The sequence below is a fragment of the Lupinus angustifolius genome, chromosome LG12 (assembly GCF_001865875.1).
Source record: "Lupinus angustifolius cultivar Tanjil chromosome LG12, LupAngTanjil_v1.0, whole genome shotgun sequence".
NCBI classification, from domain to species: domain Eukaryota; kingdom Viridiplantae; phylum Streptophyta; class Magnoliopsida; order Fabales; family Fabaceae; genus Lupinus; species Lupinus angustifolius.
In genome coordinates this window covers 6,070,238-6,095,119 of record NC_032020.1, presented here as the reverse complement: position 1 = coordinate 6,095,119, position 24,882 = coordinate 6,070,238, and the positions used below count along the sequence as shown (strand labels likewise).

Sequence of the window (24,882 nt, the reverse complement as noted above, 5' to 3'; positions counted from 1 at the left end):
AATGAGAATATATAAGCTTATAGCATTCTTAAGTATTATGTCATTGTTGTGACTGGTCCTTTTTTTTAAAATATTTGTACTCAAAATTTCAAATCTGATTATAGATGGACAATATATAAATTGCATCTTAAATACAAAAAAGGAAAAAAAACAAGAAAATATTTTGTGCCATATTGATATGAAATAAGACATAGCATCAAAATTATGTTCATCAAAATATGACCATAAATAAAAGTCAAGAACATTCGCTAGATTTCACGATAACCAAAAAATAAAGATTCGATTTCATATCTCACAAAAAAAATTAGTTCTATTGAAAGTTAGAGTTCACGGTGAACCCAACTACCACTTATTCCACCAACCTCCATTCAATTTCTCACAAACAAAAGACCCCATTACAGAGAAGGAACCAAAAGTTTGAAACTTCTGAAGAAAAATAAAATGGCCCAGATGACCAGAATGCATAATGGAGTTCAAATCACTCAGATTTTTCATCATATTCCCAATTCCCAAAAACCCAAATCAGCAAATTCAGTTTCATTGAGGTCACAGCTTTGGGGCTCCTCAAAATCTTGGACCTTGAAGCATAAAAGTGGAGGCTTTGTGGCAAATTGTGATGTGGGTAAGGGCATTTCGGGCATGGTCAGGGTTTCTGCCTCAGTTGCCGCCGCGGAGAAGCCGTCGACGGCGCCGGAGATCGTGTTGGAACCCATCAGAGAAATCTCTGGTACAATTACTTTGCCTGGGTCAAAGTCTTTATCCAATCGGATTTTGCTTCTTGCCGCTCTCTCTGAGGTGAAGCTTTGATTTTTAGCTTATTTTGGTTTTGTTATATTAGGGCGAGCCTCGCCACAAGGTTGCTTGAGTTGTGACCTGGAGGTCGTGGGAAATGTTTACCCTATCTGACCACCTAAATGGGAGTTTCCTACACTAAATTGTCTTTTTTGTTATGGGGCCGAAGTTTGCTATTATATTTAAATTTCATATCTTAATTTGGTGTCATTCTGGAATTGGACAAATTTACAATGAAATAGGACCGAGAATGAACTGAACCAACTTGGCATTTGTTCGAAACTCGACTTGTTATTTAGTTCGACAAACTTGGTTCATGAACTAAATGAGCCGAACTCGAGTTGGAAATTGAGCTCGTTAAATAAACAAGTCAAACTTGAGCTGAATACAGTTCGACTCAATAGGTTCATGACTTGGCTCGATATATATATATATATATAAACTATTTTTTATCTTTAATGTTATTATCCCATGACTCATGCAATTATTTTTATATTTAGTGTTATTATATATATAAACAAGGTTATATTTATATGCATAACCTTGTGCATTATTTTTTTTAAACTAAATTAATTATTTGAGTTGTCCAAATGAACCAATTCGGGCTGAGCTGAACAGTTGTGAACTTTAACCGAGTTAAACTCAAGCTAAAAAAATAACTCGTATCGAACTCGAGTTTCGAGTTGAGCAAATTCTTATCAAACGGAACCGAGCATAACTCTGGTTTGACTCGGTTCGGCTCATTTTCAGCCCTACAATAAGCCATCATCCTATTCCATAGAAAAATGGATAGGAATAATGGGTTATGATTAGAAATGGGGATAGAACTGTGCTTAGGTTGTTTAAGCTAGATAGTGGACTGGATTTGGACTCTTTAAAAATTTGGCATGGTGATCTAGATAATAATTAGTTGTAATTCAATATGCGGAATGATTAAAACCATCTTTTTTAATATAAGAAGCTAGTTTGGTGTATAAAGTTCAGTTTTATTGTATGATTTATAACTTTTGGATTGGTTAATAGATGTCTTATTGAGTAGAAACTATTCTGTTATTTTATTCAGGGAACAACTGTTGTGGACAACTTGTTGAATAGCGAGGATGTTCATTACATGCTCAGTGCATTAAGGACCCTTGGACTAAATGTGGAAGACGATAAAACAACTAAACAAGCAATTGTGGAAGGCTGTGGAGGGTTATTTCCCACTGAAGTATCCAAAGATGAAGTTAATTTATTCCTTGGAAATGCTGGAACTGCAATGCGTCCTTTGACAGCAGCTGTGACTGCTGCAGGTGGAAATGCAAGGTCTGTCTTATATAATTAAAGTCGTCACGATCTTTGAAGTACTGATTTATAACTAACTAATCACAAGTAACATCAAGTTTGAATATTGTATTTAATACTATATACGTTTGTTTCTATCCCTCACTTAGTTTTTATCTTCTTTGAAAATATGTGTTTAAAAATCATACCTAAAAAGCAAAGAGAACTATATGGGGTCTCAACTCTGATGGTCAAAAAACATTTTCCTTCTTAAAAGGAACTTTCAAATTTATGTAAGATATAAATTAACCTGCCAATGTCTAGCATATAGATATAGTCTATGAGGCATGTACTGCCCGAGGATCTTCCCAGTGATTAACCTCAATCTCACTGCTTTCTTTTGTTGGAATTGGATCTTCTGTCATGATTTCTGGTTTATGTCTTAATGTTAACCTATTTCATGTTCAATATATTTCAGCTACATACTTGATGGGGTTCCCCGAATGAGAGAGAGGCCTATTGGGGATTTGGTGGCTGGTCTCAAGCAACTTGGCGCAGATGTTGATTGTTCTCTTGGCACAAACTGTCCACCTGTTCATGTAAACGGGAAGGGAGGACTTCCCGGGGGAAAGGTAAGGGTTGCATTGATTTTTATTAGATGCTATTTCAGTTGCTTTATGTATGTGTATTTGTTTTGGCCAAATTGGGAGAGCAAAACCCTGATTGAAAGATAAAAAAAATAAAATGGCTTTTATAAGAAACCGATTGGTTCTTGAATTCATTTTGGGAGGACTCTTGGATTGGGGAATCTTCATTCTCAGACTTTATCACTCGCCTTTATACTCTTCTTCCGTCATGTGTGTTAGTTTTTGACTATTTGGCTTAAATTTTATTTACAAACTCATTCATATACTTTACATATCTATCACTTTTGTTTTTTAATTTTAATTATGCCTTCTCTTCCATATTCTCTACGACAACCAAGCCTTAATCCCATTAGGTGGGATCGGCAATATAGATCGAGCGATGCCATAATGTTCTATCATAAATTATGTTCATTGATAAAACACTAGTATGTAAATCTTTCCTAATAGTTTCGCCTATAGTTTTTCGTAGCCTCCCTCTTCCTCTAAGAATTGGACTAACCTTCATTTGATATTTTGATTGACTCTCTTTACTGGGGCTTCTACCGAAGTACCGGTCGCATCCACACATGTCCAAACCACCTAAGGCGCAATTCTACTATCTATTCTACAATCGAAGCTACTCCAACTTCCCCCCTAATGCATTCATTTCTAATCCTCTCTTCCATAATCTCTCCTAATGAATTTTTTTACAAGTGTTGTTTGATCCATTTTGAATCTTATTATCCCATCTAACATGCAGGTTAAGCTGTCTGGATCAATTAGCAGTCAATACTTGACTGCTTTACTTATGGCAGCTCCTTTGGCTCTTGGTGATGTGGAAATTGAGATTATTGATAAGCTGATTTCTGTTCCATATGTTGAAATGACTTTGAAGTTAATGGAGCGCTTCGGAGTTTCTGTGGAACACAGTGGTGACTGGGACAGGTTCTTGGTCCGTGGAGGTCAGAAATACAAGTAGGTCTCTATGCTTTAGCATCAAATCACCTTTTGGAACCTTAATTTATTGAGATTAAAAACTGAAGTTTCCTATTAGGTCTCCGGGAAATGCTTTTGTTGAAGGTGATGCTTCAAGTGCCAGTTACTTCCTAGCAGGTGCAGCAGTTACTGGTGGGACTATCACCGTTCAAGGCTGTGGTACTAGCAGTTTACAGGTGTTTATGCTTGACATTATTTATTGATATATTTTTGGCTTATCCTGTATCATTCCTTAGTCAACCCACTTCTTTTCACCCTGGGCCAAAAAAAATGCGCTCAATATTGTATTATCATATCAACAGCTGCTGGATATTCCCTTTCATCTGTTGAGCAGATTTTTATGTTATCCTCATTAGAAAACCTTTGGTATCTCTCCTTTCTTCTCCCAGCTAATAAAGTTTTCATACATGCTCTACATCAGAAATAAATTATTTTTGAAATTGAATGGCAGTAGCAGCTAGAGAGAATTTTGTGCTTTAACTTTCTTTGTGTACACGAAAAGGAACTAGCTACTAGGTTTGGATGCTTCAAAATCATTTGGAATTGTGAGAATCCTAGCAAGTAAAAAAGATTATTACAATAAGGCATATAATATATGATACTTTCATCTTTTGTTTAATCGATTTGAAAACTGAAAGAGGCTGACCCTTGAATGCGGCTTCTAGTTTAACTTTCTAAATAATGAGGAGAAAATGTTTCAAATATTCTCCAGATGTGTTTTTTTAACTAACCAAAGAAGTGCTGGTCAAGAAAAAAGAATGAAAAGCAAAAGAAGTATAACTTATTGCAGAGAGTAGTTTTATCAGTTTATAGTCTGATTCTATCATTTTGTAGTGTGTAAAATTCAAAGTGGGTAGGTTCATTTATCTGATAATTTAATATGGGTTGGTTGTATAAGTAATTACTGATTCTACCAAAGACTATGGGCAATCCCAGTGCTGCAATTGTAAATTTCATGTATTTTTGAAGTGCTTATCTTTAACTTTCTCCTCGTTTTTAAAGGGAGATGTAAAATTTGCTGAAGTTCTTGAAAAGATGGGAGCTAAAGTTTCATGGACAGAGAACAGTGTCACTGTTACTGGGCCACCAAGAGATCCTTCAGGTCGAAAAGTCTTGCAAGGCGTTGATGTCAATATGAACAAGATGCCAGATGTTGCCATGACACTTGCAGTAGTTGCACTATTTGCTAATGGCCCCACTGCTATAAGAGATGGTATGGTTTAGCCTTTTGTTTGTGCTTCAAGAGCTTGTTTTATCTGTTGTTATTTCGGTGGTTAATGAAATTATCTGAATTACATTAACATTGGAATTGGATTACCCACTGTGATTGTAACCTTCAGAAATGTTACAACTTTTAGGCTGTGTTTTTTCTGCGGATGTAGAGATATTGAAGTATTCGGTCTTTTAACCTTTGCTTGATTTTTGAAAATCTCAATTGTGATTTTTGAAAGTGAGTTGGGCGTAAGGGTAATTTGTTGCTTAGTGATCACGAGGTAACGAGTTCAAATCCTGGAATCAACCTCTCCATATTAGAGGGTAAGACTGCATATATCAACCCTCCCCAGACCATACTAAGTGGGAGCCTCATCCGCTAAGCCACCCTTTTTATCAATCATGGTTTTTTTGTAATTACGGAAGCTTGAGAGTGTATAGCCGGAGAGTGTAATTATGTCATTCCCGATTTTATACATCTGAACTAGCTTCTATATCATTTACCGAACTTGTTTACACCCCAGACACCCATTTATTCTTCGTTTGCTCTATTTTTTCAGTGGCTAGTTGGAGAGTTAAAGAGACGGAGAGAATGATAGCAATCTGCACTGAACTGACCAAGGTGTGTCATGCTGTTTCTTATGCAGTTTCTATATCACTGGCTTTTTATTTCTCATTGATCTATTATCTTGGTTTTTCAGCTAGGAGCAACAGTTGAAGAAGGTCCTGATTACTGTATAATAACTCCACCTGAGAAATTGAAAATCACATCTATAGACACATATGATGACCATAGAATGGCAATGGCGTTTTCTCTTGCTGCTTGTGGCGATGTTCCGGTAACCATCAATGATCCTGGTTGCACCAGGAAAACATTCCCTGACTATTTCCAAGTCCTTGAGAGGTTTACAAAGCATTAAGTATTCTTCTATATTCATTAGGGAAAAGAGAGAGAGAGATATATAACACTCACAAATCAGTGAGTTGTGGCTTGCTTTTAATTTTGATATATTTGTATTGTTGAAGTGAGTATTTGGTTCTGTTGTATCAATGTAAGTTAATTCTTAATACTGAGTTAGCTTTATCTTTCTGTACCCATAACATAATGGTGTCCACATTGCATAGCTTTTTGTTCCTCATTATACTTGGTATGATACCTTGCCTTTTTGCTTAATATTTTTGTATCAAAGATATCGGAAATAACTTATTTTGTTATGACTGCACATATCTACTCAAAATCTCATGGAAGGCTGTCTCAACGGAATAAAGATTTGTTGTCTCAGATTATGTCTCATATGTTATCTCGTGCAAATGATTATGAGGCAAAAATAACAATAATAATGAAGTTTAATTCATGTTATATTTTCACTGGCATGAGATATTGTATGAGATAAAATCTGAGATAATAGATATTTGTTCGAGATATTAACAAGCCTGTGGCCATGAAAAGAGTCTGCTTGTAAATAGGCCTCCTCAAACCTCATTCCAAGGTGACTATGAAATTGATTACTGATTGACATAAGTGGGCTGCAAAAAATAGCAATGCAGATGTGACCAATACCTCAGGATGGTCCACACCTACTTAACTTCACAACCCTGGTCCTATCCTGGAACTCACTTTTAATGATACCAAGCACCTAGCATGGTCCTATGCCAGAATTTTGGCTTCAGTAACTTTGATTTACTTGCATAAACATCATTTCATATTTGTATAATTTTACTAGTGAACTATAGTTAAATTTATATGTTAATATTTATGCACCAAGACAACGTGTTATAACAGAGAGACTTAAGTGACATGAAAAAGAATAGTTCTTGGTTGAATGAATGATTAGGATAAAAATTTCTTTAATCACATAATTATTTAAAAAAGTCATATATATATATATATATATCTTTTAATCTTAACCGTTCAAATAAGATTCAATAATCCATATTACTAGTGGCAAATCTTGATGCAAAATTTAGGGGATAACAATATTTAATTACAATTTATAACTAAAATGAATAAAAAAGAAAGAAATGTAAAGTTTCCAAATAAGTAATTCTAAAAAAAACAATAATAAAAAATTAAAGATGCTAAAATAAAAATGCATAATCATTTAAAGTGTCTTAAACTCATCCATGATTATCAATAAGTCATTGATCTATATATCCGCATAAAGACCAAAAGATCAAGGATACCATTCCTGTGAACAACATTTGTTGGGAGAAGTATCTACGAACCTTGAAATGAATTAGTTTCTTACACATAGTAACATAAAAAACTTTCTCGTTAATTGAATTAGAGGTAAAAAATTTAGGTATTTCTTTTTCAATATAAATTACTTGTCTACAAGAAATTTATTTTCTACCTAACCATATAATTTTGTTTGGTCATATTTATTGCTGAAAATTATGTAATAGCTAAACCGCAATAGTTAAGATAATAATATGAACAACTAAATAAAGTAAATAATATGCATTTACTTTTATCATATTGTCAAAGTTATACTTAATTCAGAGATGGTTGAAATTTTCTCAAACATGAATGACTAACATCAACAATAAAATGTTGAAATTGACATCTCAAAGTTAATCTTATCTTTCTCATTGAAATATATAGAGTATAATTTTTGCACAAAAATCATATGTCATTAATATTAAATAATTTATAAAAATCTTTACGATTTTATGACTTTTGATGTAAATTTTGACACAAGCAATCATTGATCTTCATAATATATTTTATAAGTTAAAGTCGTTACGAACTCAAATGATGTCATAGTATTATATGCAATATCACTATCTACACATTTAAAAGAACTTATTCATTATTTATAAATTTTAAAAGAATTTATTCATTATTTATAAATTTTAAAAGAATCACATAAATTACGCTATGCATATTTATCAAGTTACAAATTAAAAAAAAAAAAGAGCTCCAATGAGTATTTTCATGCAGACATTCTGTCACTGTATGTAAAAATATAAAAATAAGTTTAATAAATTTGAAGAAAAATAATTCAGGGGCAATTGCTCCTACCTATCCCAACCACACTCAGCCCCATACATATTATCCATTATCATTTCTAATAATAATAATAATAATAATAATAATAATAATAATAATAATAATAGTTCTTATTTCAATGACTTCCTTTTATAACATTCTCTTCTTATAAAATAAGACAATGCTGCATGAACCCCTTCAACCCTTTCACATAAAGTCATGAGAAAGACACATAAGTATTTTACAAACGTATTAAAAGACAAAAACTTTAAGATGGATAGTCTTAGTTACGCATAAATAACAATCAATAATAATCAAGTCTTTATTCTATTAGATGAGGAAAGTTAAATATATCGTACAACATCATAAATAAAATGAAACATGATATAATAGAGTATTTATAATTTTTCTTCCGGCCGTATTTGGGGTATGGGATGGAATAGAGGAAACCAACTTAATTATAGATTACTTCATTCTATTATAAAATATTTGTATAATAACTTCATTTCCTTTTACTCCATTTCATTCCATCCACTCAAATAACTAAACATACAAACCTAGAGTCAGCTTCCCAAACGAATGGGCTCTTACTTTCTTTGTGTTGTTAAGAGACATTTATATACTAATAAATTACACTGATAAGTCATAAGTTTTAGTGAAATTATACAATCCTCTAAATTTATATACATATATTAGTTTTACTATCTTACATACATAAGAAATAAGTATGATCTTTTAACATAAAAAGTGATAAGCTATGAAGCACAGATACAGATACATGTATTGGATACGATACGTATCCGATACGTCGACACGCATTTTTTCTAAAATGTAGGATTCGATACGTTCAGGGATACGCGTATAAATTAATAAAAAATACATAAAATATAATAAAATTATAAGTGTAAATCAAAATATTCTCTCCTACCCTCTTTCTCTCTTCTCTGTTAAGAAATAAAGGTAAGCCCTTTATTTATCTTCTCTATTAATACTCATACATCCTATTCTCTTTATAAACATACTAAGCGAAAAGAAAATAAGAAGTAAGAAAGGTAAGCCTTTTTTTGTTTTCTCTTTACAACATACCTATGGCGGTAGAGGCAGTAATACTAAGCATCGGCCGGCGACGTTATAGATCGGAAAGTACCAGCTATTCGAGGGTCAATGTGGTGTGATGGTAAGTTGGTTTGATGTGACCTTTAAATAAGTGAGTGTTTATTGAAAACAAATCTATCTTATCATAAAAATGAATCTATATCTTATATTTTATTGAAAACGAATCTATATATCCTATATTTTATTGAAAGCGAATCGGATACATGTCTTGATATTTATTTTTATTTTTTATTTTTTTATTTTTGGATACTCTATGGACACTTATCCTTCACGAATCTGAGCGTATCTGTGTCGAATACGTGTCGGACACCAACACGCGAGGGTATTTGGCGAATCCGTGCTTCTTAGGTGATAAGTATAATTAAGTTAAACAAAATATGATATATTGTGGAGAGAAATCCAAATAATATACGAGTCAATTTTTTTTTATTATTTTTGGTTCGTTAATTTAAATAATATTTTCTTATTATTATTGATGGATTTTGTATGAACCAAAAATAATGAAGAGACACGACTCTTATACTATTTGGATTTGTCTCTACAATATATCATATTTTGTTTAACTTAGTTACATTTATCACCCATTTTGTTTAAATAATCACACACATGTGTCATGCATGATATATATATATATATATATATATATATATAAATTAGGGAAACTTGTATATGTATAAAAAAGAGATAATTTGTATAATTTAAATCTTTTGTATAATCCATTAAAAAACTTTATACACAGCAATGGGTTTTTACTATTGTTAGAAAAATATTTCAAAATAATTTATTTCAACGATTGTTTTTAAGTCTTTTTATTAAATTTTAATTTGTTTATACTAATTTCAGTCAATATTTTAATATCTAATAATCATTGCTCAGGTTCAAATATTAGACTCATACAATATTCAGAGTTAGATAGAGAACAATCATGACCATACTCAACTTGTCATATGGTCCCTAACTTATATTGTTTGTATGTCTCTATTTAATTGTATATAGAGTAATGACATATCTTTGGTCGAAAATATCATTGATTCTCTAATTTTTTGTTATATATACATAATTAACAATATATTTACATATATCATTTCATATGTCAAATTACATATCTATAACAATAAGTAAAAACATTGAGAATACTTTAGTTAAAATAATTATGTATCATATTTAATCGAGTCTAATTCGAATTCAAAGGTTATCATAGTCGATATTTGAGGTCAGGTTAACTTCAAGTATAGGATCAGATCCGAATTTAAAAAATGATCATACCAACATTTAGGGTTGAGTAATGGATAAGTCATACCCGACCCAACCAACCCATGTTCACCCCTAACTAACAACTTGTCATAATATTATAACCTAAAAATCCTCATAATACTATATTAAGTAAAGTACCTATTGGATGAAACAGAAAATATATTATCATGTTGAGTATATAAAAAACATGCAATCACTTTTTATTTAATTCAAGGAGAATCTTTAATTAAATTAAATTTTTAGGATAATATATAAACAAGTTTGTTACTTTTCCCTGAGACTGAAGCAATCTTGTAAGGTTGTGATTGTCTACACTATTCCATACGTGTCCGGGTACACATGATATTTTGGCACCCTAACATGAATTGCACTATAAGGATTCTTGGGGATACGTTTTTGCCTTCATTTTCATCCATCTTTGCACTCCAAGTTATTCGTTTAATGCATTCATTTTCCTAAATTACATATGCCGTGATAAAAAGTATCACCTCTTACATTGATTATAAAAATACTAAATTATTAAATTTTTAATTTAAATAAATTTTTATAATTGATTATAATAAATGACACATTAAGTGATACACATTTTTAAGACATTTGATGTAAGGAAGAAGCTATGATGAGAAGTGTACGGACTTCATTAAATTTAGGAGAGAAATGTGTTAAAGCTTCTTAAATTTCATTTCTTTTATAGATCATGATCACATGCTTTAAAAAACCGTTATCAACTTGATGTAATGATGTTATGGTTTTTTAAAGGCTGTTTAATTTGAATATGTTAAATTGCTGAAAATAATATCGGATAGTTATATGGTATTATGTGAGATTTATTATCTTTTACTTTATTAACAAAAATGTATGATTGGACACAATCATTTCTCTAACAATATAATAAGATTATTTAATAATTTAAGTGTACGTTTTTGTTTTATATATAGTAAAAAGTGTTAATTGAATTATGTCATGTACTGCCATAATTATTAAGGAACACCGCAAACAAATTGGACCCTTTTTTCTAGTTTGATAAACTAACAAAATAAACATGGTAAGAACGGATAGAAACAAATAAAAAGGTATATAGTAAATTATGTTGAACTTTTGGATGCATTGAGCCATTGATGGAAATAGTTGAAGTTGAATTTCAACTTCTATAAAGAAAGGACATTTTCTTTATAATAATGGTAAATTAATTAGTCTGAACCTTTTAAATGATCCATTGAGGCAGTTGAATTTGATGAAAATGGAAAAATTAAAGTTTATATCAAAGTATTAAATACTTTTGGCCTCCAACAAAAAATTACACTTGTTTTCTTTGATTAGAAGTAACGCATGCATTAAATGAGAAAATAAATGATTTAGTGCCAACTAAGTGCAAATGATGTTGCTCCAATATTAAATAAGTTTTGATTGATATGATGAATATAATAATGCTTATTAAGTGAACCTAGCCATGCTAGTTTCATTCCTAATTTCCTATTAAGTGAATCTAGCCATGTTAGTTTCATTTCAAGTCTTGAAATTTCAATTTCTTCGTGTATTACATATAAATTGGTTTTCCTATCTATATTTAGAAGGTTTATACTTTTAATCTTATACAAACTACTTAAGTCTTTTATCATCATTACACTATTTCCAATGCCTTCAAATAGTTGTGCTATCTAAGTACGATAAATGGATAGAAATTAACTTTGATTCTGAAGTTATTAATTACGCCACTTCTAGTTTTTAGTACCTTCTTACATATTTTGATAATCTTTTAATTTTAAAAGTACAAAACTCACTACTTCTCTATAACTTTTTAATTTATGGAGATAGTTAACCACTACCCTAGTAATAATATTTAAGAAATAGAAACAAAACATTGTCTTGAAAATTGACACTTCTAAAAGTGTCTATAAAATAACCCTTTATTTATTAACATAAGAGTAGCTTTTAACAACAATGACTATTTATGATTATGTTATTGATGGTTTAACTCTAGAAGCTAAATTTGTGCTATCTAATTTCAGAAATCAACTATTAATTCTAGTCCTAACCCTATTATTAATGATTTTGCATCTTAATTTTCCTCTAAATTCACTGAATTTAGCAAAAGATCAAGTTAAAACTCTCGGATCTCACACTTCTCCTATGGTGAATAATGTGAGTCCCTTTTATGGCAAAAACTCTCAAAATCTCATCCACAAGAGTAAAATAATATGTTTCCATCACCCAAAATAATCCTATAATAAAAAGGGTATATAATTTTTTAAAGTCCCAAATTCAAGGATGCCCAACAATTAAATTAGCATATACTATCTTTTAGACATTACAAAGAGAGCTATGCTTCATTTACCATACCCACTTGGATTTGATTTCTTCAATAAGCACCATTTTGTTCTCTCTAGAAGGAAAAGGGAAGAACATAGAAACAAAATCCAAGTCCTAGTTCCTTAAAAGTTACCCTTCAAAAGGCTTTACTCTCCTTAATCCACAATAAAGTTTCACACCTTCTCTCTCTTTCTATCACACCAAAGTTTACATTTTTTTTAAATCAAATCAAATGTTGAACCTTTTTTGTTTCTGAAACATTAAATCCAAAAGTGTGGCCACCACCTTCAACCTATTCCTTCAAGAAACAAGATTCCAAAATACAGCACAGAGAAAAAGTGTTTTCTTTTATAAAAAAAAGAAAAAACAAACTCACCCAAATAAAAAAAACCTTACTTTTATTTGCTTCTTCTCCTTTCATCCATTTCCCTCACCTTATTACACAATACAGCACTATTTCTAAGACATTCCCAAATTCCTGAGAAACCCTAATTTCAAATCTCACATCAATCAATTAACACCTCCAAAACCCAAAATTGGCTTCACAAATCAACTCAAACGAGGAAAAAAAATCGTGGGCACTTTCCAAAATCGTAAATTTCTCTCTCGAAAATGTCGCAGCTGAAGCAAATGTCGCACAACGATAATAGCGCTCCTTCAACACCAGGGAAGTTCAAGATTGAGAAATCCCCTTACTTCAACCGCACACGGTGGCACTCTTCACTCGCCAAGTTAACTCTCTGGTCCTTCGCATTCTTGGCCGTGATCTTGATCTTTTTCCTCCGATCACCGTCGTCGTCGGCGTCACTCCCGACCGACCCTTCCCGCCGCTCTTTACGGACCTACAATTGGGGTGGCTCTGCTTGGGAGAAGCGGGTCCGGTCATCGGCCCGTGTCCGGTCACGGAACGGGATGACTGTGCTCGTGACCGGAGCAGCCGGTTTCGTTGGGACCCACGTGGCCTCGGCGCTTAAGCGCCGAGGAGACGGGGTACTGGGACTTGATAGTTTCAATGACTATTATGACCCTTCATTGAAACGTGCGCGCCAAGCTTTATTGGAACGCACTGGGGTTTACATTGTGGAAGGTGATATCAATGATGAAGCACTTTTGAGAAAGTTGTTTGAGGTTGTTCCATTTACTCATGTGATGCATTTGGCTGCTCAAGCTGGAGTTAGGTATGCTATGGAAAATCCTGGCTCTTATGTTCATAGTAATATTGCTGGTTTTGTTAATTTGCTTGAGGTTTGTAAGAGTTTGAATCCACAACCTGCTATTGTTTGGGCTTCTAGTAGTTCTGTTTATGGACTTAATACGAAGGTTCCGTTTTCCGAAAGGGATAGGACTGATCAACCTGCTAGTTTGTATGCTGCTACTAAGAAGGCTGGTGAAGAGATTGCTCACACTTATAATCATATATACGGTCTTTCGTTGACGGGGTTGCGGTTCTTTACTGTTTATGGTCCTTGGGGTAGGCCTGATATGGCATATTTCTTTTTCACTAAGGATATTTTGAAGGGGAAGCCGATCCCGGTGTTTGAGGCAGCGAACCATGGTACGGTTGCAAGGGATTTTACTTACATTGATGATATTGTGAGGGGGTGCTTGGGTGCATTGGATACTGCTGAGAAGAGTACGGGCAGTGGTGGGAAGAAGAAGGGGCCGGCACAGTTGAGGGTGTTCAATTTGGGGAATACTTCACCTGTGCCTGTTAGTGAGCTTGTGAGCATTTTGGAGAGGCTGTTGAAGGTTAAGGCAAAGAGGAACATAATGAGGTTGCCGCGGAATGGTGACGTGCAGTTTACTCATGCAAACATTAGCTATGCTCAGAGAGAGCTTGGATATAAGCCTACGACAGATCTACAGACTGGTTTGAAGAAATTTGTCCGGTGGTACTTGAATTACTATTCCGGGGGGAAGAAAGCTGTTGAGTGATGGTCTTTTATGACCACGTGGTAGGATCTCTGAATTCTTGTTCATTGTGATTGTTCCTTTGCATTTATCTGTTTGTTGCATGATCACCATGTTTCATACATCTCAAACTCAAGATGGCTTATGAGGAGGAGGAACCTTGTTTCCTACACTGAGGAAGTTTTGTTCTTGTTGCTAGGGAGATTAATGCTAGGGCACCTATTTGCAGTGTCAAAGAGAACAATAAACATCATATTCTTCTCTTTTATTCTTTTTCTCTGAATGTAATTGTTGTAGTTTTAGAAATGTAGCATTTACGACTGATCGAGCATATGCTGATTGGTGGCAGTGTATAATTGTTGAGAAAATTTAGTAAAATCATATAAGTTTGATTTCCAAATTCGTACTGAAGGAATCAATAAGAAATGTATTTTATTTTCATATGTAATTTTTCAGCTATAAATGAATTTCCTCTATTAACAACCGAGGCCTCAACTATTCTACTTTTTTTTATGTTGTTAACATATGAAGGTAGCTCTGTGGCAGCAAACACTGTTTCTCCTCGAACAGCCACCTTGCATGTACATGTGATCTTGTCAGACAATTAATAGAAAGATCTTTATCGTTCACGAAGATACTTGCTTTTGTTGATAATGTTAATGCGGCATAGAAGAGTTAAGTTGTAGGACTTTTACAGATGCCTTGATGACTAACTTAGGGTGTTTTATTACTATTTGAAGGTTCAATGTTTGAATTATTTTTAGGAATTAAATTGTAATTACCTTAGAAATCAACCAAACATAGAAAGTAATGTTTCTTGGACACATTTTATGTGGCTGTGTCTCCTACTGTTTGTTTATGGACTTGTCACCCCATGCAGTACACTTGCATTCCTGACACTTACATGTTAGATGGAGTGATATGTGTGAAAAAATGAGTTTACATTATCACAAATCAGTCTCCCATTTTCTATTATTATTAGTTTTTTGTCAATCTTTTATTCTAATATTCTTATATATTTAGGCACTTATGTAATCTCTTTCAGATGTCTAACTTTCTTCCATTCCCTTTCTGTATGAATTTCAAATTTGAGACATTTTATATGGAACTATTTATTTTTTGGAAGGATAAATTTTGTATGATGAGTTTAATTTGTGATAGATTGTGATAGATCTTGTTTGTATGAGTTTAATTTCCTATGTCTATTAATGTATAGGTATGCTAAATTTTCCATTTATGCATGTTTTGAAGACCATTTGATAATTTCTACTTTGCATAGATACTCATCATGTCATTCCTGACTAGGAGAAGCAATTTTTGAATATTGTTGGTCATGAAGATTTGTTCCAAACATTCACTGTCTAACTAGATTTCTGAACATCACTTTGACCTTTGTTTATTTAAGTATGTGTATTGTAAATCTTCCATTTATGTCTGTTTTGAAGACCTTTTGGTAAGAGGAGTATTGAGGTACTTTTTACAGATATTCAGCATGCCATTCTCGTCCTCTTAGTCAGGGAGCTATCTAGAAAAAAGGTCCTCTTAATTAAGCAAGTTTATCTATCTTTGATTTATTTATAAAACACATCTTAATCTTAACTCACTAAAACTTAATGATAGATATAGTCTTGTTCGATCGGTTTATAGCCAAATTTACTTCGAAGGAGCTTTTTCTGCAGTTTTGATTAATGAACCTGAAGATTGAATTCGTAATTTTACGGATTATCAATTGCTGTACTGTCCTATATGTTTACCTAAGAAGCTTGATATCAAGATTTTGATATCTGTGGCATTGTAACTTAAGCAAATAGAGTTATGTCATTATTATTCTTGCCTAAGGTATCAGTTAACCAAATGCATGTTTCTGGCAGGTTTGGATAGGATATTTCATTCCATTGCTAGATTAGATTTATAAACTTATGTTAGTTATGGTTGCATTTAAAATTTAGCAAGATTTGAAATATCGTTTTGCGGCTTAAGAAGATAGGGTTGTCTGTCATATAGCTGCATAATTTACATAACACCGAAGGTATGTCTTCTTCGAGTCCGTGAGTTTCCAGTGTACTGAGATTATAAAGATGCGACCTATCTCGGAACATACCGAGGAAAGGAAATGCTTAGTGGTAGAACAAGAAGATTACAATTTTTTGTCTCTATATTTACAAGATAGTGAAATATAATTGAAGTTGCAGGAGACATGTAAAACTTTTCACCTGTATTTCTTTTTTGTGTCTCATTTTTTGTTTTCTTCTCCTTATTTTCTAATAATGTAAATGCCCTTTTTTGCAATCTTGCATTTACAACTAAATACACGGACTCAGTCCATGTTCAGCATGTGGCTGCAAAAGTTAGGAATCTTTCCAAGAATTTGCTAGTAAGGTAGCTATAATGATGTTTGGATGTTAGGTGGAAAATGTGGCTTGACAATTCTTTAGTATATGTTATATTGTGTTTTAATCTTGATACTAAGTGCATTTTGTTTAAAGAGGTTATGAAGATTAGTACTTGTCCAAAACAAGGATCAAAGATGTGTACTTGATCTCATTTTCAAGTGGTTGTTGATGGTGGTGTGTTTTCTTCCTTGTGCAGCAATGGTGGTGAGGGGTGGTGTAACTACAAGTAACTCTGATGTTCACGTTAGAGCTATACATTAAGTTTATCTTTGACTTTATCTTTGCATTCAAATATAATGTAGCAGGATTAAAATATGTACTTATTTTGTAATATCCAATGTTATTAAACCAGAGCCGTACATTAAACCGGAATAGATTCCATAGTAGGTTTAACCAGTTTAATCGCTTAAATTGTCCGGTCGGATCGAATGATGTCCTATATAATTAATAATTAACTATAAATATATACAACACAAAGTTTCATATAATTAATAAGTATGTATAATTATATTGTACTAACACCCTTCCAACTTTTTTTCGATCGAAATAAAAGAAAACATTAGAGTATTGTTCCGCTTTTTGCTATATTTAAATTTAAACGAATCTTTCGGTTCATTTCCTTAGTTATTCCGGTTTAACATGGTTTAATATGGTTGAATCAGAATTTCCCCAGTTCAAACTCCCATTCAATTAAGACTACAAACAATGGTCGCTTTCAAGTCCAGCCAGCGGTTGGACTGCTCGATCCAATCCAATCCTCAAAACATTGGTAATATCTATGTATTATCAATATAAAGATCTATACATAATCAGTATATAATTCGGTATTTATATATATATTTAAGTCACAAAACATTGAGCTACGATTGGGCTATTCAGCATTGTGCCACAAAATAGTATTGATGTGGAACAAGGAGGAACTTATTAAGATGTGGAGTTATACTTTATTCAAAAATAGAATCCCTAAATAGCTGTAAAGTAGTCACCATTACCATTGTTTAGAGCAATTGAAGAAGATAATTCTTGGAAGGACAAAGTCGATTCAAGTATTTATAATATTATCTTTCAATAAAAACATAACATGGTAATAGTTTATCAATAAAAAATGAAGAACATGGCGACATTATATTGTTAATTCTTATTGAGTAGGATCCAAGTCTTCTTTAAATTACCAATCAAGCTTTTGGACTGCACATGGGAATGTGATAAGCTGTTTCAGCTTTCAATCGTACATGCTTTCTGAGGGGACAAAATCAAATGCATATTTCAATTATTTTTTGCTTTTGATCTTTTCATTATAGAAAAGGAGAGGCACAAGACATTTTTTAAAGCTAGTCCACGTGTTGTTTTGATGAAGGTAAGCCTAGTTATCTCAAACCAACCACCATTGAAGTGGAAGTAATTCTACCACAAGAGATATATTTTCTGATTATATTCTATATGTTGTTAAAATTAGTTTACTCATCTTAAAATTTAAGATTTTGACATAAATCTTTCAATCCAAAAATCTATATCTAATTGATAATGTGACATTTCATTGTGGCTACGTGACAGCTAATCACACCAATTTTGTTCGGAACTTTGAAAAAGAAAAGAAACAAAACTAAAAGACAGTTAAAGATTCATTTATATGATTGTTGAACATTCTTAAAGGTGGTGTGTCCCAAGAAATTAAATATACATTCTGACTCAAATTAAATTTAGTCAAATAATTAGTCAACATGTTTGCCTCTCAATGATCATGTGGATTGCCTCAAGACAATCACTTTCTAGAATAATAAGACTATATGACCCTTGTTCCAAGCCAACCAAAGACCATACTCCATAGCAAGCAACACTGTCAGGATGAGAGATCCAACTCCAAATTTAGTAGAAAAACTAGATAACTAGTGTCTGTCATGATCACGGATAGCTCCTCCACCTCCAATTGTATGATCACAGATAAGACAACTACCATGATCATTGAGCTTCACCCAATCAGCTTCAGGACCACACTAGTGAGTATTAGCGAAAGCTACTTCAGTTGAAAACACATCCTTGGAGTACCAATCTCTAAAATCTTGAAGGACATTTTTTGAGGCAAAGGATATGTCTCATGTAGTAATACCAAAAAATGTATTGTTACGCCACCACCAAGCCCACTAAAAACCCACCAAAAGAGTCTCTCATTACTAGTTTCGACATTACCAACCATCCAACGTGGGAAAGATTGACTAGCCCAAAAGCCCTTATCTTTAAAATCTAAACGATACGTAAAAGAGTAGAGTTGCAACAGTCCTTGAAAGTGTGGAGAAGATTCTGAGTGGGTGAATTATACTGAGAGCACATAGGAGAGGTTAACATATGTCTCCTGAAACAAAGGGAATTGGTTGGAAAGGAATCATGCACACTAATTCAGCAAAGAAACTTGACTTTTTATGAAACATGTAGCCTCCACAACCAGCTCCAGAGATTATGGGAAGTCAATGTCTCATCATTGCTCTTTATCCATCAATATCTAGAGTTTGTTGTGTAACATCCAATGGCACTATCCTCCCAAATCCAAGAATCAATACAACTCAAAGAAAACAAAACATGAATTGATTGAATGACGTCCATCACGTGGCTAGGAGTCATAGTGTAAATGAAGCTAAAATCCCAGATGCAATCCATCCAAATGCCCTTTAGCTATAACTGAGTGTAAGAAATATGAACATAGTCCACCAAATTACACAGTTTATCCATGCCAAACCAATTGTCATACCAAAAGGATCTATTACCATCCCCTAACTGTAGATTGAAACCATTCCTTAGAGTCATAGTTACTTTCAAAATACTCTTCCAGACCAGAGAAGCAGAGGGTCTAGTGGGAGCATACACCATGCAACAATCCCCAAGATCCTTACGTCAAAGTTTACTGCTCCCTTGAATCATATCACAATTCAACTTTCCAAGAAGAAAGATATTGGCCGAATGAGCGTCATAGATACCAAGACCACCATCGTTCTTATGCTTGGTTAGGACCTGCCACTTAACCAACTTGAGACTCCACTTATTAGTATTACTACCCAAAAGAAAGTTTCTTGATAGCCTATTGATCTCAATACAGATGCTTTGAGGGAGCCACATACTCTACATAGTAAAAATAGGAAGATAAGTAATAACAAATTTAGCAAGACTAAGTTTACATGATTTATTCAGAATGTTCGACTTTCAAGTGCTCATACGCCTCTGAATCTTCTCCATCAACAAATCAAAAATTGACCTATGGACCCTCCCTAGAATAAGAGGCACACCAAATATTTATGAAGGTTAGTGACAACTCACATCTAACAATGGATCGTGAAAATTTGTTTCCTCCTATGGACACATGCTTGAAGCACATGAACTTTGACTTCTTAAGGTTCATCTACAACCCAAAGGCCTTATAAAACTCATCAAGAGCAAAGGAGAGCAATTTAACCTAATTGTTTGTAAATTTGAAAAAGAATATAACATCATCTACACAGATAAGGTGAGAAATAGGAGAACCACCTCTTGATAGTTTAATGGGTTGCCACAGACCCGAGTCAACCTTCGATTGGATGAGAAGAGATAACTTTTCCATACACATAACAAAGAAATAAGGAGATATGGGATCCCCTCGACGAAGACCTCTAGAAGGCCTGAAGGAATCCAGGTAAGAACCATTCCAAAGGATAGCCATGGAGCCAACTCTCACACAGCACATGATGAGACTCACAATAGAGGTAGGAAAACTAAAGTTAATCAGAGTGTGTTCCAGGAATTCCCACTTAACTCTATCATAAACTTTCTCTAAGTCAACCTTGAAAACCATAACACCCTTCTTCTGCTTATATTTGTGGATGTGTGCATAACCTCATGAGCAAGGATAACATTATATGTCTTTCCTCTCCTAGGAATGAAGCTACTCTGCAAAGGACCAATAAAGTTGTCTAAATAGGGCCTCATTCTACTCACAAACAACTTGGTTAGAGCTTTATAGGCCACGTTGCACAAACTAATAAGTCTGAGTTCCTTGAAAGTTGTAGGTTAGTTAACTTTAGGGATTAACACCACAACAATCTCTAGAAGTCCATGATTATTAGAACTATTGTGAAAAACATCTTCAACCATCTTCCAAATATTTTTGCCAACAATATGTCATATTTCTTAAAAAAAAAATAGGTTAGAAACCATCCATGCCAGACACTTCGAAGGAATGCATAGACATAACCTACTTAGTAAAAAGTAATTGGTCCAGTCAATGCAACAACCCCCTTAGAAGACAACAATTAAGTGTTCACATTACGGATACCACAAATTATTTGACTACTACCACAAAAGAGAGATTGAAAGTAACGGTTAGCCTCTTCCTTGAGCTTGGCAGGATCAGTAATCCAAGCATCAATATCTAAAAAAAGTCCATGAATTTTATTTTGTTTCCTCCTCATAATGGTTTGATTGTGAAAGTTTTTGGTGTTTCTCTCACCAAACTTCACCTGTTATCTCTAGATTTATGAAACCACAACACCTCTTCTTGTCTTAAAACAAAATTGTAGCCCCTCCTCAATTGAGCTGCTAGTCTAACCAGACTCTAATCAGATTCCAAACTAAGTTAGACAATTCTAATTTTGGTTTCAATTCTTCTTTTTTTCCTCAAAATAGTATCGAAAACATTTTTATTAAAACAAAAAGCATCATCTATGATGTATAGAATGCCCATCCATGATATCACTCTCCACCGATGACCAATCCTAGAGAACAACATTCGAGAAATTTGCATGAAAAGACCAAACTGCCTAAAATCTAAAAGGTCTATTAAGGACAACCTCTTCACCCCCACCACACCTAACCAAGATAGGGCAATGTTAAGAGTGTAATTTTGTGAGATTTTCAACAAAGACTTATGGAAAATCGCTATGCCAAGTACAATCACACAAAGCTAGGCTGAGGCACTTAGAAACATTACAACCACCCTTCTCTCTGAGACCCATAAGACTGCAAGAATCCACCACTTGAGTGAAAGGTGGTATATAACCGCCAATAACTCCAACTTTTTGTGGGTTACACATGTTGGTGAGACCAAAATAGTTCCTGGTCCTAGTTCTCATCGATTATCTTGTCTCAAATTACATCTCCAGAGAATTGAAGTCGACTATGGCGCTAACTATGAAGGGGAGAAGACTTCGGTCAATATATGTTATATCATCTGAAGCAACCTATGTAAACAAGGCAAAAAAGAATGTAACTGTTGACTTATGGCACACACATTTCCGAGGTTCACATCTTGGTTTTATTTCTTAATCTGTTAGACATTTCAAAACTTTTAGAGAAACTTTACATTGAGCCTTTAATGGTTCACAAGAACCCTTTATTTAGGATCTTGACATTATGACATTTACATGTAATAAATGTGGTTAAGGATTACCTGGTTCCATTGCTATTCTTTGTTGATGCTTTCTTTGATACTGCACTTTCTGGTTGCCTTTTGTTATCACCTCTCCTCCTTTCCTTTATGAGTTCCTTGATGATTAGAAACTCAATTTCCTTCCTTTATAACACTACAATGGACTTCCCTTTATGCAACCCTTATTTCTATAATTCTTACTATTAGTTATGTTTTTTCAGATAGAAAAATGAATGAGTCCATTCAAGAATGAATGTTGCCTTCACTTTTTCTTCCAATGCATGTTTTTCAGCAGTTATCAAGGAAGTAAACTGCCCATGAAGTGAGAGGGGAGGGAGTTGACAAACCCCCACTAATATGATCCTTTAATTGCCAACCATCATCACATTAGGCACTTTCATTCAGATTAGTGACTTTCATGTACACGGACCATATTGATTAGTAAATTAATCTAACAATCTCCCACTTGGTTCATGTGATGACTTGAAGATTCATAACTTTACTTACGCTCTTTTATTGAACCTTAGAAATCATCATCCTTTAAATTGAGCTGAAATAATTGAAACATGACGATCACAAATTATATGAGGCAGTCTGATCCCTTCCATGTATCACAATCATCTCAATCCAACTTACTTTAATTTGAGTCTTCATTTACCTTTCAAAGACTCATCAAGTTATCTCATCAAAACCATACAAGTACATTCTGTAATATAGATAACTTCAACTTTTATTGCTGAAAATGTGTATACAATGATGAAGAACTCCTTCCACAAGAGAGTAACTTCCCTAACTGATTTCCTAAATCAGTTCCCAATTACAACTTCTCCAAAAACTACCTCTTACAAGCTTTCCCTCCTCTATTTATACAACTAATACACTAATCTAACTAACTAATAAGGGTATTATAGGAATTCCCTCTTTATTTAATTCAAACAACTCCTAACAACAAACCTCTTTTCTACTACCCTATGCCAACCCTATCACCGTACTTCTTCTTTAACTGACAGGAACTTTAAATCCATATGTTTAGTACCTCTAGAATACCTGTCATTCTTAGAGAAGAAGACAGCTGCGGAATTATCACAATAAAACTTCAGCGGCCTAGCTACACTATCTATAATGCCAAGTCCTGAAGTAAAGTTCCGCAGCCACAATGCATCATTTGTGGCTTCAAAGCATGCCACAAACTCAGCTTCCATAGTGGACATATCAATTGTAGACTCTCTACCGCTTCTCCATGAAATGGCTCCTCCAGCCATTAGGAAGATATACCCAAATGTAGATTTCCTTGAGTCCATACATCCTGCATAGTCTGAATCCGAATAACCGATCACCTCAAGATGATCTGACCTTCTATACGTGAGCATGTGATCCTTAGTGCCTTGCAAATATCTTAGAACCTTCTTTGCAGCTTTCCAGTGGTCCATTCCGGGGTTACTTTGATATCGGCCTAACATTCCAACAGCAAAACTGATATCCGGCTGAGTGCATGTTTGAGCATACATTAAACTCCCAACCACTGATGCATAGGGAATAGATTCCATTTCCTTACGTTCCAAATCATTCCTTGGACATTGCTTTTCACTGAATTTGTCCCCTTTCTGGATTGGAATTATCCCTGCGGAGCACTTTTCCATTCTGAATCTCTCTAATACCTTATTGATATATCATTTCTGAGATAATCCCAACAATCTTTGTGATCTATCACGGAATATTTCTATTCCTATCACATAGGATGCCTCACCCATATCCTTCATTTCAAAGTTATTAGAGAGATACTTCTTTACATCATGTAACAACCCTTTATCATTTGCAGCAAGCAAAATATCGTCGACATATAGGACTAATATTATAAACTTGCTCCCACTAACTTTCATGTAGATACACCGGTCAACAGTATTTTCCACAAATCCATATGACGTAATGGTATCATTGAACTTTATGTACCATTGTCTGGAAGCTTGTTTAAGTCCATATATTGACTTATTTAATTCACACACCAGATTTTCCTTTCCCGTGGTCACAAACCCTTCGGGTTGATTCCTATAAACTTTCTCGTTTAAGTCACCATTCAGAAATGCGGTCTTTACGTCCATTTAGTGAAACTTTAAGTCATAATGAGCCACCAATGCCATAAGAATTCTTAAAGAATCTTTCTTTGAAACTGGAGAGAAAGTTTCTTTATAATCAATGCCCTCCTTTTGAGTGAAACCCTTGGCGACAAGTCTAGCTTTATATCTTTCAATGTTGCCTTTCGAGTCGCGCTTGGTCTTAAAGACCCATTTACAGCCAACTCGTTTTGAACCCTCGGGCAACTCAGCTAGATTCCAAACTTTATTATCGTCCATTGATTTCAACTCTTCTTTCATAGCATTGAGCCACTTTTCAGAATTGTCACTTTTCATAGCTTGTATGAACGAGACTGGATCCTTATCAATGCTTAAGTCACATTCATGCTAAAGTGAATACACAATGTAATCATTAGAAATAGCTGGTCTTCTTTGCCTTTATGACCTTCTTAATGCTATTTCTTGTGACTCTTCCATCACTTGATCATTAATGACTTCATTAATTGGTTCATTAACTATTATTTCATCCTGTGGATTTTGGATATTATCTTGTTGT

The 24,882-nt window shown here is 33.8% G+C and overlaps 2 protein-coding genes across 2 annotated transcripts; both read left to right on the top strand.

Annotated features, from left to right (window-relative positions):
* LOC109362677 (3-phosphoshikimate 1-carboxyvinyltransferase 2) lies at nucleotides 310-6,028 on the top strand. The gene is made up of 8 exons (XM_019608641.1): nucleotides 310-795; nucleotides 1,856-2,097; nucleotides 2,534-2,687; nucleotides 3,442-3,656; nucleotides 3,736-3,853; nucleotides 4,680-4,890; nucleotides 5,450-5,511; nucleotides 5,591-6,028. The coding sequence occupies exons 1-8, from the start codon at nucleotides 442-444 to the stop codon at nucleotides 5,807-5,809; spliced, it is 1,575 nt and encodes a 524-aa protein (XP_019464186.1). The 5' UTR covers nucleotides 310-441; the 3' UTR covers nucleotides 5,810-6,028.
* LOC109362741 (UDP-glucuronate 4-epimerase 3-like) lies at nucleotides 12,585-14,952 on the top strand. The gene has a single exon (XM_019608746.1). The coding sequence runs from the start codon at nucleotides 13,174-13,176 to the stop codon at nucleotides 14,494-14,496; it is 1,323 nt and encodes a 440-aa protein (XP_019464291.1). The 5' UTR covers nucleotides 12,585-13,173; the 3' UTR covers nucleotides 14,497-14,952.

Bases quoted from the DNA above. Each gene is read 5' to 3' on its own strand.
- LOC109362677 (XM_019608641.1), top strand. From the start codon at position 442: ATGGCCCAGATGACCAGAATGCATAATGGAGTTCAAATCACTCAGATT. The intron at 796-1,855 runs GTGAAGCTTTGA...TATTTTATTCAG, and splicing joins TTCTTGCCGCTCTCTCTGAG to GGAACAACTGTTGTGGACAA. The intron at 4,891-5,449 runs GTATGGTTTAGC...CTATTTTTTCAG, and splicing joins CCCCACTGCTATAAGAGATG to TGGCTAGTTGGAGAGTTAAA.
- LOC109362741 (XM_019608746.1), top strand. From the start codon at position 13,174: ATGTCGCAGCTGAAGCAAATGTCGCACAACGATAATAGCGCTCCTTCA.